General features: G+C 41.7%; 1 protein-coding gene across 6 annotated transcripts; it reads left to right on the plus strand.

Annotated features, from left to right (window-relative positions):
• Positions 1–3,963: 3,963 nt before the first annotated feature.
• On the plus strand, positions 3,964–13,902 carry MTX3 (metaxin 3). 6 transcript variants are annotated; one of them, XM_048292166.1, is made up of 9 exons: positions 3,964–4,083; positions 4,524–4,593; positions 6,084–6,160; positions 7,687–7,779; positions 8,823–9,005; positions 9,147–9,223; positions 10,012–10,169; positions 10,560–10,685; positions 10,885–12,094. In XM_048292166.1, exons 1-9 carry the CDS (start codon positions 4,003–4,005, stop codon positions 11,034–11,036), a joined length of 1,017 nt encoding a protein of 338 aa, XP_048148123.1. In that variant the 5' UTR covers positions 3,964–4,002; the 3' UTR covers positions 11,037–12,094. The 6 variants fall into 6 exon arrangements, with proteins under 6 accessions (XP_048148123.1, XP_048148117.1, XP_048148118.1 ...); XM_048292161.1 differs by having other exon boundaries at positions 3,966–4,083; positions 10,560–10,648; positions 12,002–13,902; XM_048292162.1 differs by having other exon boundaries at positions 3,967–4,083; positions 10,560–10,648; positions 12,028–13,902.
• Positions 13,903–16,166: the final 2,264 nt, after the last annotated feature.

Genomic DNA, 16,166 nt, shown 5'->3' on the forward strand with positions numbered 1-16,166 from the left:
AACTACAGAGGAGTCTCTTGCACTGGTGCTGACCAGCCCTACAGGAGAAGGATTTTTTTTGTAGTATTATCTATTTGTTAGCATTAGATTTGTGCGGGCCATATTCTGTTCTTGCTCTGTATCTGCTTATTCTTTATGCTTACTCACAAAGAATGCACATGGAGGCAATGTTTGGCAAACAGACCATGCAGCACAATACAATGTGACAGAAGGGAACTGGTTCACAGGGTGTATGAACAGAAGCTTAAGTCCATGTTTAGATGAACTTAGTACATGTAAAGGTCACTGCAATATTTCCAGTTTTCATTTTTATGCTGAGTTTTATTGTTGGAATATGTTACAGACTAAAGGGGATTTTGTGCTCAATCACAATCTTCTTTAAGGGATTTCCAAAAGTAGAATGTTTATCTGCTGTCTAAAAGGGGCTATTAGACCTTATAATCAACATTTTTAAATAAAAACAATAGAATAGTAGCAATTGCCTTTTCACTCTTGTGTATTCTCTGAAGTATAAACTCCAGCTTACTGGAGGTTAAACAAGAAGAAAGAATCAAAACATGATTAATGAATTGTGTTTCCAAGAAACTTTCATAGTGTCAGTCACATTTTGTAAGGAAGTCATAAATATGTGACTGTAATATTTTTATATAGAATCTGCAAAAAAACCTTGATCACTTTTTTTGACCTGATTATGTAATTTGATAAGATTTTAAGCATACAGAATACAGACAGGCTGCAAACATAACAGATTTTGCTTTACAGAAGTGTCTGTGACTTGTTCAAATTCCAAATAATGGTGTAAGGGAAATAGAAAAGAACCCTGCTGCTTAATTCACCTTTCATGTTTTGTTCCTAATATGCATCAGGAGATTCACTGTTTTCATGGAATTATATGGATGATTAAAAATCAGGATTCATGGGCAATTAAGATACAGAAATCTTAAGGCAAGGGAAATATCAGCTCTAAACCACATCCTTTCCTATTTATGTCAACATTGCTGGTTTTGATCCTGCTTCATTAAAAAAAAAAAAAAAAAAAGTTGGTTTCAAGGGTTTCAAGTTTCAAAGACAGGTTTCAAAAGAATTTTTGCTTTTCCAAAACACAAATTGAAGCTCCACTTTTTCAAGTCAAGTCATATATCCATCTTCAGTGCACCTATTTACTTTTCATTTACTCTGATAGGAATTCCACTTAGGCAACCAAGAGGAAAAAAGTTCCTGACATGGGGGAGGAAAGGTACAGTGCCTCTTTTTTTATCTTTGCTCCGGACTCCACAACAACACAGAGATAAGTTGGGCCTGAATGCAATGCAAAGCTTACTTCCCTATTTACCTGCTAAGCCTTCTTGTAGCTGTCTTAAGAAAAGCCATATGATGGGTCATAGAATGGTTAGGTTTTTCTTAAAATAAGACCTCTAAGTTCATCGAGTCTAACAATCAACCCAGCACCACCACCATATTCACCACTAAAATGTGTCCTCAACAGTTCCAGGAATGGTGACTCCAACCACTTTCCTGGGCAGCCTGTTCCAATGCTTGACAACCCTTTCTGTGAAGAAATTTTTCATAATGTCTAATACAAACCTTCCCTAGTCCAACTTGAAGCCATTTCCTCTTGTCTTATCACTTCTAACTTGGGAGAAAAAACCTGAACCCTACCCATCTATAGCATCCTTTCAGGTACTTGCGGAGTGATAAGGTCCCCCCTGAGCCTCTTTTTCTCCAGGCTAAACACCCCCAGCTCCTTCAGCCACTCCTCATAGGGTCGTCCAGACCCTTCACCAGCTCCATTGCCCTTCTCTGGACACACTCCAGCACCAAAATGACCTTCCTGTAGTGAAGGACCCAAAATTGGACACAGAATTTGAGGTGTGGCCACACCAGTGCCAAGTACAGGGGGACAATCCCTGCCCTGGTCCTGCTGGCCACACTGTTGCTGATCCAGGCCAGGATGCCATTGGCCTTCTTGGCCACCTGGGCACACCCTGGCTCACGTTCAGTCGCTGTCACCAGCACCCCCAGGTCCTTTTCCTGTGGGCAGCTTTGTAGCCACTCTGCCCCAGCCTGTGGCACTGCCTGGGGTTGTTGTGACCCAAGAGCAGGACCTGGCACTGGCCCTTGTTGAACCTCACACCATCGGCCTCAGCCCATGATCCAGCCTGTCCAGATCCCTCTGCAGAGCCTTCCTGCCCTCCAGCAGATCAGCACTCCCACCCAGCTTGGTGTCATCTGCAAACTGCCTGAAGGCGCATTCAATCCTCTTGCACAGGTCATCAACAAAGATACTAAACAGGGCTGATGTAAGTATTGAGCCCTTTGTAAAATACTCCTTAATGAAATAGATCTTTGGGATCACAGCTGCTAGCATCCACCATTCCCTTTCAGAGCTTTGCATCTCAGTGCATCTCAGTTCACATGGTGAACAGACCAAAGCAAAGTACCTGGACAGACTGAGAAGAAGTTAGCTGGTGCCTACCTGTAGGGAGGAAAAGACATAAAAAATATCCTTAAAAGTATGTACCTTAAATAAGTCTTTAGAGGGAAAAATGTAACATTAAAAAAAAAAAAAAAAGCTTCTGTTAACACTGTCAGTGGTATGTTTTTCTGAGGAAAAAAGTGGATATGTATTTCTTCTCCCATGTTCCTCATCAAATGGAACAGAATGACCTCAGATCTGTGGCGTAAGTTTTTATCATGACACTTTCCTCCACAAATTTCAGGTGAATCTGAAATTGTGGATCTGGGAGGGGTAAAGGAAAAGTGAAGCTCTACCCTTACTCTCCTCCTTACGCATAGAAGACCTGAATGAGGGTGGTCAGTGCAGGAGGTTTTTTTTAATTGGTGTGTGGTATTTTTTCCTTTCGTGGGAAGGATGGAAACTTGACTTAGCATTTAGATGTGCTGTGGCACGTCTGCACGAGCCCTGGAACAAACAGCTGACAACTCGATGCCTTTAAAGGTCTGCAGTTAAAACCACACTGAATGGATTATCATTATAACCTAGACAAAACTGGTAACATGTGATCAGAGCTCCTTGTTTTTAGAGCCAAATTGCTAATGATTGCTTTTCATAGTTGACTGAGAGCCACAATTTTTTTTTTGCTCCCATGAAAAGTCCCAACTCCGTGTGCAGTGTCAGGGCTGGAGGGTGAGGGTTCAGCCAGACAGTACCAAAAGTGTTTCAAGAAGACTACAGCTGTGGCATTTCCCCATAGGATCACAGGTACTGGCCACCCACGTCCCTTCCCAAAAGGCTGACCCCCACCTGGATACAACCCGAAAGGACTTTGTAGCCAGGTAGGGGTAGGCCTCTCCTCCCAGGCAAGAAGTGACAGGACAAGAGGACATAGTTCAAGGACATTGAGGTGCTGGAGCAAGTCCAGAGAAGGGCAATGGAGCTGTGAAAGGGTCTGGAGCACGAGTCCTGTGGGGAGGGGCTGAGAGAGCTGAGTTTGTTTAGCCCTGTGAAAAGGAAGAGGCTCATGGGAGACCTTATCACTTTGTACAACTACCTGAAAGGAGGCTGTAGCCAGGCAGGAGTTGGCCTTATGGGAAGGGATGTGGGTAGTATGAGGACGTAATTTTAAGCTGTGACAGGGGAGCTTTGGGCTGGACATCTGGAAGAATTTCTTCACAGAAAGGGTGATTAGACACTGGAATGGGCTGCCCAGGGATGTGGTGGAGTCACCATCCCTGGAGGTGTTTAAGGAAAGTCCAGATGTGCCACTTGGTGCCATGGTCTGGTTGACATGGTGTTCGGCCACAAGTCGGACTCGATGACCTCAGCGGCCTTACCCACTCCAACTGATTCGGTGACTGTGACTCCTCGAGCCCGGCCAGCGGTGGCCGGGAGCACAAGGACCCGCAGCCCTGTCCCGCCCGGCGCTGCCCCCGGCCCTCCGCCCTCAGCGCCTCCTCCCTCCCCCCGCCAGCGGCCGCGGGCGCTTGGGCGCCGCCATGCGGGGAAGCAGCGCCGCGCTCCCGGCCGGCGCGGCGGACAAGATGGCGGCTCCCATGGAGCTGAGCTGCTGGGGAGGAGACTGGGGGCTGCCGTCCCTGCACCCGGAGTGTCTCACCGTCATGGTAACGGGCGGCGGCCACCACCCGGCCCGGGGGGAAGGGAGGGAGCGGCGGCGCCCCAGGGCTTGCTTGCCGCCCGCACGGACATCTGCGGGGCTCCTCCTTGCCCCGGGAGAGGCCGGGGGTGGGAGGCGCGATGCTGGGCCCGCGGCGCGGCCCTGGCTCGTTCCCGACGGGAGACGCCGACAACGCTGCCGTCCTTCCCGGGAACGCCGAGCCCTTCCAGGGGCCGCTGCCTTCCTTCCCGGGGGCTGCGGGGCCTCTGCCCAGTGTTGCCTGGAGCCGCGTTAGGGCAATGAAGCCCGACCGAAAACCGTCTTGCACCTGCTGGTGGTTGGTCCTCAGTGCACGAAGGTGTTTAACACAACTTTTAAAGCCCTGTCTTACGCTTTTCTTGCACATTGTGACAGGTTTTCTCCCCTGCGCTCCAATCTTTATTGCAGGCTTATGCCAAATTTTCTGGGGCTCCCGTGACAGTGAATACTGTAAATAACTCCTGGAGAGCTCCGAAAGGTATCGTCTTTGCAGCCTTCATTATTTTAATCACAGCCGCGATACAAATGTGGGTTCCATTTTCTGTGTTTGCGTTGGGTTTGTGTTCATGAGTGCAGTCTCCCTCAGTTAAATGACTTCACAGGATCAAGTGTGATGAATTTGTGAGAATAAAATAATGCAAGTCATAAATGAAGTGCTTCAGAGGACAATTTATCAAAATGTGTATGGTGAAGCGGCAGACAGTTAACAAAGCAGTAACGCCAAGTATGTAGCTGTTTCAGTCAGGCAGTCTGAATTGATGGTATAGTGAAAGCAAATTTGTGAGCTTTTTGCACTTTGCATATTTACAAATTAGTAGTAACTAGACTTGTGTATGGGAGAGCTCTTTGGTTACCTGTAGCTTAACGGTTTGGTACAGTTGAAAGTGGAATGTGAGCCTCAGCAAGTACAGCTTACACCCCCTGGGATGTTTAGTGCTGTGCCGAGTTAGAGGGTTTGACTGATAAAAGGTGAAGGTAAGCTGTCAGAGAGGAATTTTTTGTTTTGGATGCTTCTATTCATTGCTTATTTGTTTGCTCAGCAGTTATTGTCTTGGTGTATTTCGGAGAGGTAAAATCACTGCAGGCTTAAAGTCCTCTGTCACACTTAACCACATTGTCAGTTCAGGCAATACTGTATTCATACAGAAGTTGAGCCTTTGGTTCTTGCTTTTCAGTGTGTTTTCTGTTAGGGGGAAATACCAAGAACTGGTTGGGTGGACTTGCTAGAAATTTGGTGGCTATCCTCATAAGGAAAATACATAAAATAAATTAAGAAAGCAGTCTAAGAGTAAGTGTTGGTGATAATTGATATTTTAATATTATTTAGCACTGTCCTGTTGGGCTTGTTGTGGCAGTTATGTTGTGAATATGCTGTAAAATAGCCCCTGTTACACATAGTTTGCACTCTACATGCTTTGATCATGCAGTTTTATGACTAAAGGCTGTCCAGTCAACTACTGAGAGAGGGGAAGTATGTAGTTCTTTGACTGATTCATCGTTATGCAGTGGTAGCTTGGGTACTGGTTGTAGCAAGGCTAGAGAAAAAAGGTGGTTAAAATGGATTTGGAGGGGAGGGACAGAGGAAAATTGAAAAGAGGCTCAGAGGTGAATGAATTGAGAGAGCAGTTGGACTTAGTTGGAACTTTTATCTTAAAATGAACATCTGAAATCCAGATAAGTAGCCTAGCTGTCAAAGTATTGGACACCTGGCAAAAAACATTGGCTTCAGTCTGACTTGATGTTGCCCTTTTTAATGTCTTCTTATTAGTAAAGGCCACAATAGACTAAGAGTATTTGTAACCTTGGTGGAACTCCCCTGCTATGTAAAATTTTATGTTTATGTTTGCATGTTAGGAAAATCAGAGCAAGCTGTTGAGAAAAGGAAAGTACATAAAGTGACTGATTGCTTTCTATTTATGCTAAAACTCATCCATACAAATTGTTGACTGTATTATTTATGCCTTCTAGAAGATCTACCAGTCCTGGTATCAGAAGACATTGTTATTTCTCAGCCAGCAAAAATACTGAACTTCTTAAGAAAGCAGGTAAGTCTCTTTCAGAAAGATTTGTTTTCTTTGCCTTGCAGTGACTCTTGAGTGTCTCCTTTGTACACTGATACAGGCTTCCAGAAACCTGGAATTTAGTTCAGACCCAATGTTTTTCAGTTTTTCATACATGCATGAGAATTGCAAAATGGTGGATAAGAAATTGCTCTTTAAAAGTTTGATCATTAGTTGTGTGAAAGATTTAAAAATAAACATGAAAAAATTTAAATTGAAAAGGATGTCAAACTGTCCTAAATCGAGCAGTTTCTTACTGATCACCCTGCTTGTAATTATAACACTTTCGATGTCATTATGACTTTGCATAGGATATCATAGTTTACGCTAACAGTTTAAATGGGTCATTTCCCAGTGCTCATTTTTTCAAAGATAATACATACAGTGTTGTTTTTAATCTATGTATTTTTTCTATAGCTTGTAACATAAAAATGTCTGCAGGCACATTTCTTGATGCACACCAGGTTATTGCCTCTTCCTTGGCTTTTGTAGGACTCTTAATGTTTTGTACACAAAGAATAAAGCTGTGCAATTTCTTCTTTTCACAAAGTATAAAGATACCTAATAAACGGTGGCATCATCTTTTTATTCCTAAGATGGTCCTCTAGCCCACTGTTCTGCTTTTACATGAGAAATGCACTTCCTGTCTGGTCAGATGATCTGACGAATGCCATGTTAGTGAAACTTCAAACCTTCATGGGGAAAAACAGAATCTGAAAACTGCATTTGAGATGGAATTTTAGACAGTTTATTTGAAATTCTGAAGTTTCAGATTCATTTGGATTGAATTTGAATTTGATATTCATGTGAATAACAAAGGTTCCATAATGTTGGGGGGAAAAACCCTCTTTATGTTAAACAGTTACATGCTTACTTTCCAGATGTCCAAGTATCAGCACTGGCCCTTTGTTTCTAAATTAATGAAGCAAATCTACTCACTTCCCCCAAAATTTACCAATCCTTATAATGTATCTTAGAAGAATCCAGTGTTAGAATTAAAAGATCCGTCACTAACTGCATTAATTTAGCGGCATATTTGATCCCTTACATTGTTAGCATCCAGTTTCTTAACTTTTAGAATGCAAAATAGGGGAATGCATGCTTTTTATTTTATGCTTACACCTGCTGAAGTGTCAGGTGCTTCTTCAGAAATAACAATGGAGACTTACCAGAGGTTTTCTATATCCCTGAGTGTTGAAAAATTGCCTCTGTATCGCTGGACATTTGCTTGGAAACAAATAGGAAGGAGATACAAGGGTTATTTTGGAAATAGGAGGGCCCAAAGCTCTAGGAATGGGAAACTGGAAAAGCAAGAAGCAACAGGGTTTGGCAGAGTTGACCTGAAGAAGGAAAATTCTAGTGAGTGCATGCTTTCTGTCCCAAAAATTGTTTATATATTTACTGCCTTGATAGCTCTTAAGTTTGAAGTAACTTTGCATTGATCATGTTTTTTGAAAGTTCTGTGTAAGACTATATTTTTGGTTTGGGTTGTTTTTTTTTTAAATTTGTAGAAATACAATGCTGATTATGATTTGTCTGCAAAACAAGGAGCTGATACACTGGCATATATTGCACTACTTGAAGAGAAACTGCTTCCTGCTCTGGTAAATATTAATAAATACTTTGTAATGGTCAGAATATTTGGAATTGAATGCTGAAAGAGGTGCCCAGCATGAGAGACATTAAAGTCTCTCAGCACAGCCCTGGCTGGAGCATAGTTGCTTTGTTAGTCTGTTTTTTGGAAATACTGCCTAGCAACTTCTGAAAAGGAGAGAAATGTGTGTTTGTGGAGTGTCAAGTAATAATAGTAGATTTATGAAAGACATTTTAAAAGTATACCTAGAAGATTTTTTTCTTTTAGATCTTTTTTTTCTGTTGGTCTTTGGGAAACAGTATCCTGAAAATACCTTATTGTGGCCATGTTTTGTTTCATTTGATTTCCTGAAAAACCTTTGATTAAGATGTGTCTGATGTGAGACACACAACTGGAAGCCTTTTGAACTGTTGAATTAAAATTTTTGATTAATGAAAATGCCCATCAGGAGCTTAGTTTTTCAGTTCTAAATAAGGCATGGCCATTTGCCCTTTACACCATTTCAGTGTAATTACATTAGCGCTATAAAACCCACAGACACTGAGTGACTGAATGACTTTGGCTTCATTTTGTACGGATTATATCATAAGCTAGCCTTTTCAGCTGACCCTGGTTTCAAATTCATAATTTCATAGTATCTTTTGTTTTAAGATTTCTATAAAATTTCAAAACAAAATTCCAGGAAGTTCAAACCTGTTGCTATATGTGTGCAGCTTTTTTGTAATATAGTTACAAGATAGTGTGTGTGTGTGTGTGTGTGTACATACACTGTATCTGTACATAGATAGTACACATGTAATTTTATGCAGATGCATATAGTTCTCTATAATGTCTTTTGTGTTCTTCTTTATTTTGAAGGTAACTATTGCCTTACTTATATACTCCTATACTCAGAGGATTAGTGTATTCCTTTACAGAGCCTGGTAGGCCTAAATTACAATAATTCCTGGTTCTTCTGCTTTTCTGAGCGAGATCGTCTTGCACATGAAGTTTCATGAGATGTCTACTCATGTCATTCAGATTTCAGTTATATTTTTCTTCATGTTGATACAGCTGCACACTTTCTGGATTGAGGCTGAAAATTACTGCAGTGTGACAAAGCCATGGTTTGCCTCAAAGATTGCCTTCCCACTGAGTTTGTATCTGCCTGGAAAGATGTCCAGGGAAGCGCTGAACAGGATCTTGCTGACCAAGGGAGGACCTCCACTCTACAGTCTCACTGAAGTGGAAGCCCAGGTATGTGTTGTGCATTAAGGAATTCGTAAGTTGGTTCTGTCAAAGACAAGAACTGAAACAGTCTAGCACACTTTCAAATGATGAATGGTGCTGTGCACCTGGCTACACCTAGGGCTCTTAGACAGTCTTGTGTCTCATCAGATATACAGGGATGCCAAGGAGTGCCTAAATCTCCTGTCGAAGAGATTGGGAACAGCTCAGTTTTTCTTTGGAGATACGTGAGTGTGATTTTTAAAAATTGTTTTGGTAAATGATTAATAGAAAAGGTACCACACCAGTCTCTGAACACTTGAACTTTTTTTTTTTTTAACCTGCTGGGATGTTAAAAGTGCTTCCAAGTTGCTCATCTGAATGAGCAAACAGGGCACAAATGACATAGTTGGACTGAGTCAATGTGATGTCTCCCTTATCCTGCTTTTTTCCACAGCAAGGGAAATGCTGCCCACGGCTGCTAAGAAAATGTAAGGTGCACTGGGGAACGCTTTCTAGCCACTGAATGTCACCTTGTAGCTTTGTATGTAGAAAAAAATGCTTTAGGCTGAGGTGTTAGTACTCTGCCCTCATGGGAGGAGGGTGTAGGTCCAGGAACACTATTCCTGTGGTATGTGTGCAGAACAGGAAGCAGATAGGGACAACATAGAGCCAAAACCGATCCCTTCTTTAGCTGTTGAAGTTGGACCACTCCATGAGAGGGTCCTGGTCCCCAGTGTGACTTTTGTGGTGCCAGAAAGGTGTTTTAGAGTGTCTTGTTTAGGATAGCATGACTATGTTTTAATGCTGACATTACTGTTTCAGCTTGCCAGCATGTCTTTAGTTAAGAGATGCTGAAAGGAGTAGATAGTTGGTACAAAGCATTTATCAGGTTGATAGGCAAAGGTGGAATGACAGAAGAGCTGACTGTATTCTGTCCCGAGTTGTGTTTGACATACATGGAAAACTAGGTTGTGGAAATCTTAAAAGTCTTACCTTGAATCACTTCAGTGTTTTCTTGTGTTACTCTTTTTAGGCCTACCACCTTGGATGCCTTCGTGTTTGGCTTCCTTGCACCAATTTATAAAGTGTGCTTCCCCAGGGTACAGTTGCAAGAGCATTTGAAACAGCTTCCCAATCTGTGTCGATTTTGTGATGATATTCTAACTTGCTACTTCAGGTTAACTGTCTCAGGCAAGTTGTGATTCTTTTATCCTTTTTGTTATCTATACTTGTGTTGGGATTAGTACTCTAGAGTTCCATTTGTGAACCAAGGCACATTAGATTTCATGTAGTTTATGCTAGACTTTCTGTGGCGAAGTGGAGAAACTTTTAAAGTTGAGCAGAAAGGATTCAAAATCAAAAGCAAGTGTCAATACTCAGTTTTAGATTCTGTCAAGCATTGGCATATGGCTCACGCTTAGTACTCCTGATTTTGTCACATGGAATGGCTTTTCCACTTAAATTCTTCTTTGCATAAAAATAGTGTGTGAACTCTCTCTCCAATGTGAGTTTATTTTTTAAGAATTTAAAAGCTTTTGTAAATACCTTTTCACTCTTCATCTTTCTGCCTTCACTCTCCAGGCTATTCTCCAGCTGGACAGGATACAGCAGATGCTAATCTGCAGAAACTCACACAGCTTGTAAATAAGGAATCCAACTTGATTGAAAAGGTTACTTTTACTTCAGTATCTTTAATTTTGCTGCTTTGTTGTGGTTACTTGTTCACAGATACCTTTGCATGGCAATTGCAACTATACAGTGGACTTTATTTTAATTATTTCTTTTCTAGTGAATTACATTTTGTAGAGAGGTGGGAAGAATATTACATGATTTCGAAGGAGGAATTAATGAAGCCTTGCACTTAGAAAAGAATTTTTAATACAACCAAAAGAACATTGTCTTGCAGGTGTGCACACCAACAAAGGAGTGGTATCTTTCTGCAAGCACACATTCAGCAAAGGAGGAGGCAAATGTGTTGGTCAAAACCCGGGCATGGTCCTGCACATTAAGACTGATCACCAGCTTTCCTTGCTCCCAGCTGCATGCTGTAGTATCTAAGCAGCAGTCACTCTTCTCCTGCTTGTTCTACATCTAGCTGTTTTTCCTATGTTCCTTGTTTCTAAGGCTGTCACTCAGCACCTGCCAAAAGCTATACAACTTACCTGAAAAATACTTGTGAAGAATTAGCCTTTTCATGCAGATAGAACATTTTAACTGAAAGGGTAGAAGGCATTTCTTCCTGACAAAAACCAGTGTGTGAAATAGAAACTGTGATCAGCTTCTATAGCATTAGGTATTGATGCTCTTTCTGGCAGTGAAGTGTGGCTGTGGATGTTTTAAACAATGGGTTACATAGACATTTGTCAGGCATGATTGAGGAAATGGAATAGACCTGCCTTGAGGAAATGGAATAGACCAGGCAGCCTCTGCAGATCTGCCCTGTGCTGTCTTTTATTCTGTACCAGGTGAAACTTTTTGAGACCACATTACGCATAGGGCATTAGATGGATTTCCTATGGAAATGTGAATTGTTTATATTCAGGGATTAATTTTAACCTGTCTTTGAAAAGGTCTTATCACGAGTTCTTTATTAAGTACTTTTTGAAATGTGTCACTAATACAAATTCAGTCAGCATCTCCCAAGCATTTCTGATGTGACAAAAATTATTCTTGCTTGGTACTGAATATACAGAAGCATCCATTGATAGCGGTTTGACTCTTGATCTGCCTTCTAGCAGCATTTGGCTATTGTACAATTTATGACCTCTTAGAATCTGTGTTGCTTCCTTCAGTAATCTTGACCAAATGACTTGAGCAGAAGCACATCCAGTTGCCCTGGGTTTGATGTACCATATGTAAGGAAATGAATAGCAGCTCTAACACAAGCATCTGTTTGGGAGTGGAAAGAAACCAAAGCACCAGTTGTGGCTGGTCCTGACAGTAAACATACACCAACCCAGTATTAATGATGGCAGCCCTGACAAATAAGACTAATCGTATAATCTATATTCTGCTGTTGCCAGATCCGGCTCTCATTGTTTCTCTGCAGATGGACGACAACCTTCGTAAGAGTCCTCAGCATCCCCCTCGTAAGCTCACAACGCTCAAGCTTGCTGCAGGTGGAGAAGAAAGCAGTCCAATGAGTCGTTTGTCACCTTGACGCCACTTGTTGCCCGTACATGTGTGTTTTGTAATTCAACTGAGTGCCACAGTAAACTTTTTTCACATGAATGTTTTGCAAGGGAAGAATCTGCTAGTGGGTACAAGTAGAGAAGAAATAGAGCTTTACAATCTTCTGTCTATTTGTTTTAAGAAATTGCGTAGTTTAGGCTGGCCACACACTAAGCTGAAGCTAAGCTAAACAAAGCTTATTATTATGGATGTTAACATCATTTTGTACAGCATACTTTTGACTTTAGCCTAGCAGAAATGTTTACCAAAAGCTAAAAATCTGCTTATGGAATGTTCACTATTACTTTATTTTGTGGGTTTTGATTTTACTGTAATCATGTTACTGTATGTGAGTGGCTATACACTTTGTCTGAAAAGGACAAAGTCCAGTTGCAAAGTCTGAAAAGACAAAATGTTGCCGTTCATGGCAGCTGAGAAATGAAAAAATGACAGGAAGGTAAATATTTTTATTGTGCTTTAATGAACTTGGGGTTTGTGTTTTATGGTTGTTTGTATCTTTGAAAATTTGTTATGTCGTACTTTGAAGGGGATTATTGAAAAGCATGTGCGCTATGGGGATTAAAATGATGCACAATGCTAACATTTCACAGTACCTCGTACTAGTCCTTTGTGAAACAGGCTTAACCTGTGCACAGGGTAATACCACATGCTGCAAAACTGTTAAGTCAAAGTCACATTAAACTTGTAGTGGATGGAGAAGTTTGATTAGTTGCTGTCAGGACAAGACTCGACTAGCAAACGTACTGTGTCTATGGATTGAAAGGGACTGGTTAGGGCTTTATAAGAAAGATGATGTAGGCTTTTAAATTTGTTGCAAATGCCTCTTAATCAGTTTTGTCTTATTTTTTAATAAGCTCTACAGTTGATTCAAAAATTAAAACTAAAAATTGTCCAAATTTTTGTTGTATGATGATCTGTCTAGTTCGAAGTTCTTTTCTCTTTGCAAACTGTGGTATTGCAGGGCATATTTCTTCTGTTGAATTACATTTTCTCTTTAACAGCAGCCTTGCCAGTTCTAGAGACCCAAGCAATTCTGCCACAAGAGAGATGCTGTCATTTTTTACTGGGAATGTACTGGCAGGTGCTTCGTGAGTAGGTGTAAAGAGAATTAGACAAGTAGATTGGTCAAAATGGCAGTGCTTGGGATACAGAATTCTGATAGCTGTATGTGTGGGATAACTGTTCTGGGTTTTCTTTTTGTTGTTTTTCTGGCCAAATCAAAATAGTCTTTCAGCTTCCCTTCGGCTACTAGTCATGTTTGAGATACACAGATAAATTATTTCCTGTTTGTAAAAGACAAGATGGTAGATTGTGTACATATTGTACCTTTGGACTTGATATGTAAGGAATGTAATATCTTTAACATTTCTTAATTGAAATGTTCAGTTTCTAATGAGCACTTTAAAATACTGTTTAAGCTTCATGCTCTTACTAGAGTATTTGTTGCAGTGATTTGAAATTAATTAATCTCATCTTTCATGGTAACTATATAAACTGACAGTCCATTACATGCAAAAGTAATTAAAATGTTTAAAATTTGTACTGGCTGTAGCTTGACAAGATTTACATGAGATCGAGTCACATAGCTTTCCAGAGTTTTTCTTTTACAAACACGGCTATGGAGTATATGCCTTAGTTTGTCACTTTTGTGAATACATACACTCAACCTATAAAGTCTCTTTGTAAAAAAGGGTTGTTGTTTCAATATTAAAATTTTGGATTTTTAGTGGAATTTTTGTAGAGCTTTTTGTGGAATTTATGTTGAGCTTTTTGAGTGTTTCTCTGTTATCCTTGTAAAAAGGTTTATCTTGTCCATTAAAAAAAAAAAAAAAAAAAACCCTGCTGACTGCTAGGACAAGAAATTGAAGCAAGTTAGCATATCCATGAGATCAGATTTTAAATTTTTATCACACCTCTTCAGTACCATTCCTTTTCTTTCAACACAACCGCTTTTGGGAAGGGGGGAGTGGGGAGGCATGCATTTGCTGATCTTACTAAATGTGAGCTCTGGGCCATCTGACGGTGAAATTTTGGTAAACCGATTCTCGAGGAACTTCTTTCACCACATGGCAGAGGACAACAGTGCTAGAGATCACAGCAAACATTGCCTGCAATCATGCACACAATCCCAGGCAACCAGTGAGGTTGCACAGCCGTACACTCCCTTATTTTACTTTCTACCGAAGGAGAATTCAAACCCAGACTCCTTTATGTAGACAGTGTCATCCCTGGCCTGGTAACTCAGGCTTGCTCGTTAGTTTACTGGCATATTTTGTGTGCCTGAGTTCTGAAGCTGGGAGGTGAATGCTTTCCAGGGTGGGGTCAATTTGAGTAACTCTCGATCTGCATCTGAAGTAGTCAAAGCTGCTTCTCTGGCTAGGGAAGAAAGATGAGATTGAGTTGTGATTCATCTTCCTGGAGGTGATACCTAAGAATTGAGTCCTGGATTTGTGCTGTGTCTGCTGTGTGCAAAGGAAGCCCTGGCTGCCTGACTCTTACCATAAGATGAAAACCTGCTGCGGTGATAGCTTTTCCTCCGCTGCCAGAGCTGGTGGGTGGTCTGAAACACAAGGAGTCAGGCAGCCTTCTGCCTAGGCAGCAGTGGTGTGGCCTTCTAATTGCTGTTTGCAGCCTGCTTCCTGTGCAGAGCACTGGCTGCTGTCTGTAGCTGCTGCAGCTCTGCAGTCTCTAAATACTTCAGGTTCATGTGTTCACTTTTGGCTTCTGGTGCACACACCTATGATGTGCAAGTGTGGGATTTAGCACTGGGTTTCCCGGGCCTTGCTGCTACCAGGGCAGCTGACAAGCCTTGTCCTCCTTGCCCTCCCCCTGGAAAGGTGGTGGCTAGGAACAGATACTACCTTGAAAGCAACTTACCCAGCTGCCAGTTGTAAGTGGAGTGGACCACTTTGGCAGGTTGTAAATTTAACACCCCTGCTCCCAGGCAATCTTCTGGTGAAAGCTATGTGTAGATATCCTTAGGGCCATTTTGTGTTTTTCTGTGTTACCTGGTTGTAGGAATATATATATTCCAGAATAAACGAGATGAAAAAGTTTACAAATTAATTGCTACAAATATGTTCTATTTAACATTTCCAGGACTGCTCTAAAAATGTCTGCCCCTCCTTTCCCCTTCTCCTCTCTCCCCACTCCCATCCCGTTCTGAAAATACTGTTACATTGGGCTTTTATATACACTTACACATTCATGATGACACATCAATTTTGCTAATGTAGCATAGCACTCCATTAAGAAGAAAACCACCCTATTTGATTCCTGGTTAAAATGGTTTGCAGACTCCCTTGAGTCGGTTTCTTTTGCTTGGTATGATTCTTGGCACTGCAGCAGGAACCATTCATAGTGCCTTTTTTTTTTTCCACGCAGAAAGGCAGAGCAGCTTTACATGTTAGCTTGACAAACTATGCTGTAGCTCTTAAATCTGGATGGTCTGTGCAGTTGGCAACAAGCTGTCCTAAGTGGTGATCATAGGCATGTTTCTTGATGAGAAGCTGTTCCCCATGCCCAGCCACTTGACAGGCATATAATACGTGATATCTGGCCTGGAGGCCTCTCAGCGATACTGCTGTTCTGCATCTGCGTGAGACCTAGCCATGCCATGATAATGGTGATGCAGGGCTTAATGCTCCTGTAGTGCCATGTGTCCTGGTCTGGGCAGCAGGGCAGAGGCCAGTCCCCACTCTGTGGTCTCCTCCTCACACAATGGAGGCCTGCCCAGCAGTGGTAAGGGCCAGGAGCAACCTGGAGCTCAGTTCTGGAGCTGAGTTCTGTATCACAGGCAGCTGCCAGGATGGCAAGTGAGTTTTTTGCACCATCTCAGGGATGTGTTAAAACAAAAATGGAAGAACCAAGTCCAGGGTTCCCTCTACCGTGCTGGTTTGCTGTTTGTGCCTGGAGCAAAGATCCCAGGAATAGACCCCAGCTCCCTAAAGATATTAGATCAGGTTGGAATGAGAATCTGGGAAGGAGAAGGAAAGA

This window comes from Corvus hawaiiensis, chromosome Z (assembly GCF_020740725.1).
Source record: "Corvus hawaiiensis isolate bCorHaw1 chromosome Z, bCorHaw1.pri.cur, whole genome shotgun sequence".
NCBI lineage: Eukaryota > Metazoa > Chordata > Aves > Passeriformes > Corvidae > Corvus > Corvus hawaiiensis.

Coding starts and splice junctions, on each gene's coding strand:
- MTX3 (XM_048292160.1), top strand. CDS start 4,003: ATGGCGGCTCCCATGGAGCTGAGCTGCTGGGGAGGAGACTGGGGGCTG. Junction 9,224..10,011: donor CAGTTTTTCTTTGGAGATAC/GTGAGTGTGATT, acceptor TACTCTTTTTAG/GCCTACCACCTTGGATGCCT. Junction 10,170..10,559: donor CTTCAGGTTAACTGTCTCAG/GCAAGTTGTGAT, acceptor TTCACTCTCCAG/GCTATTCTCCAGCTGGACAG.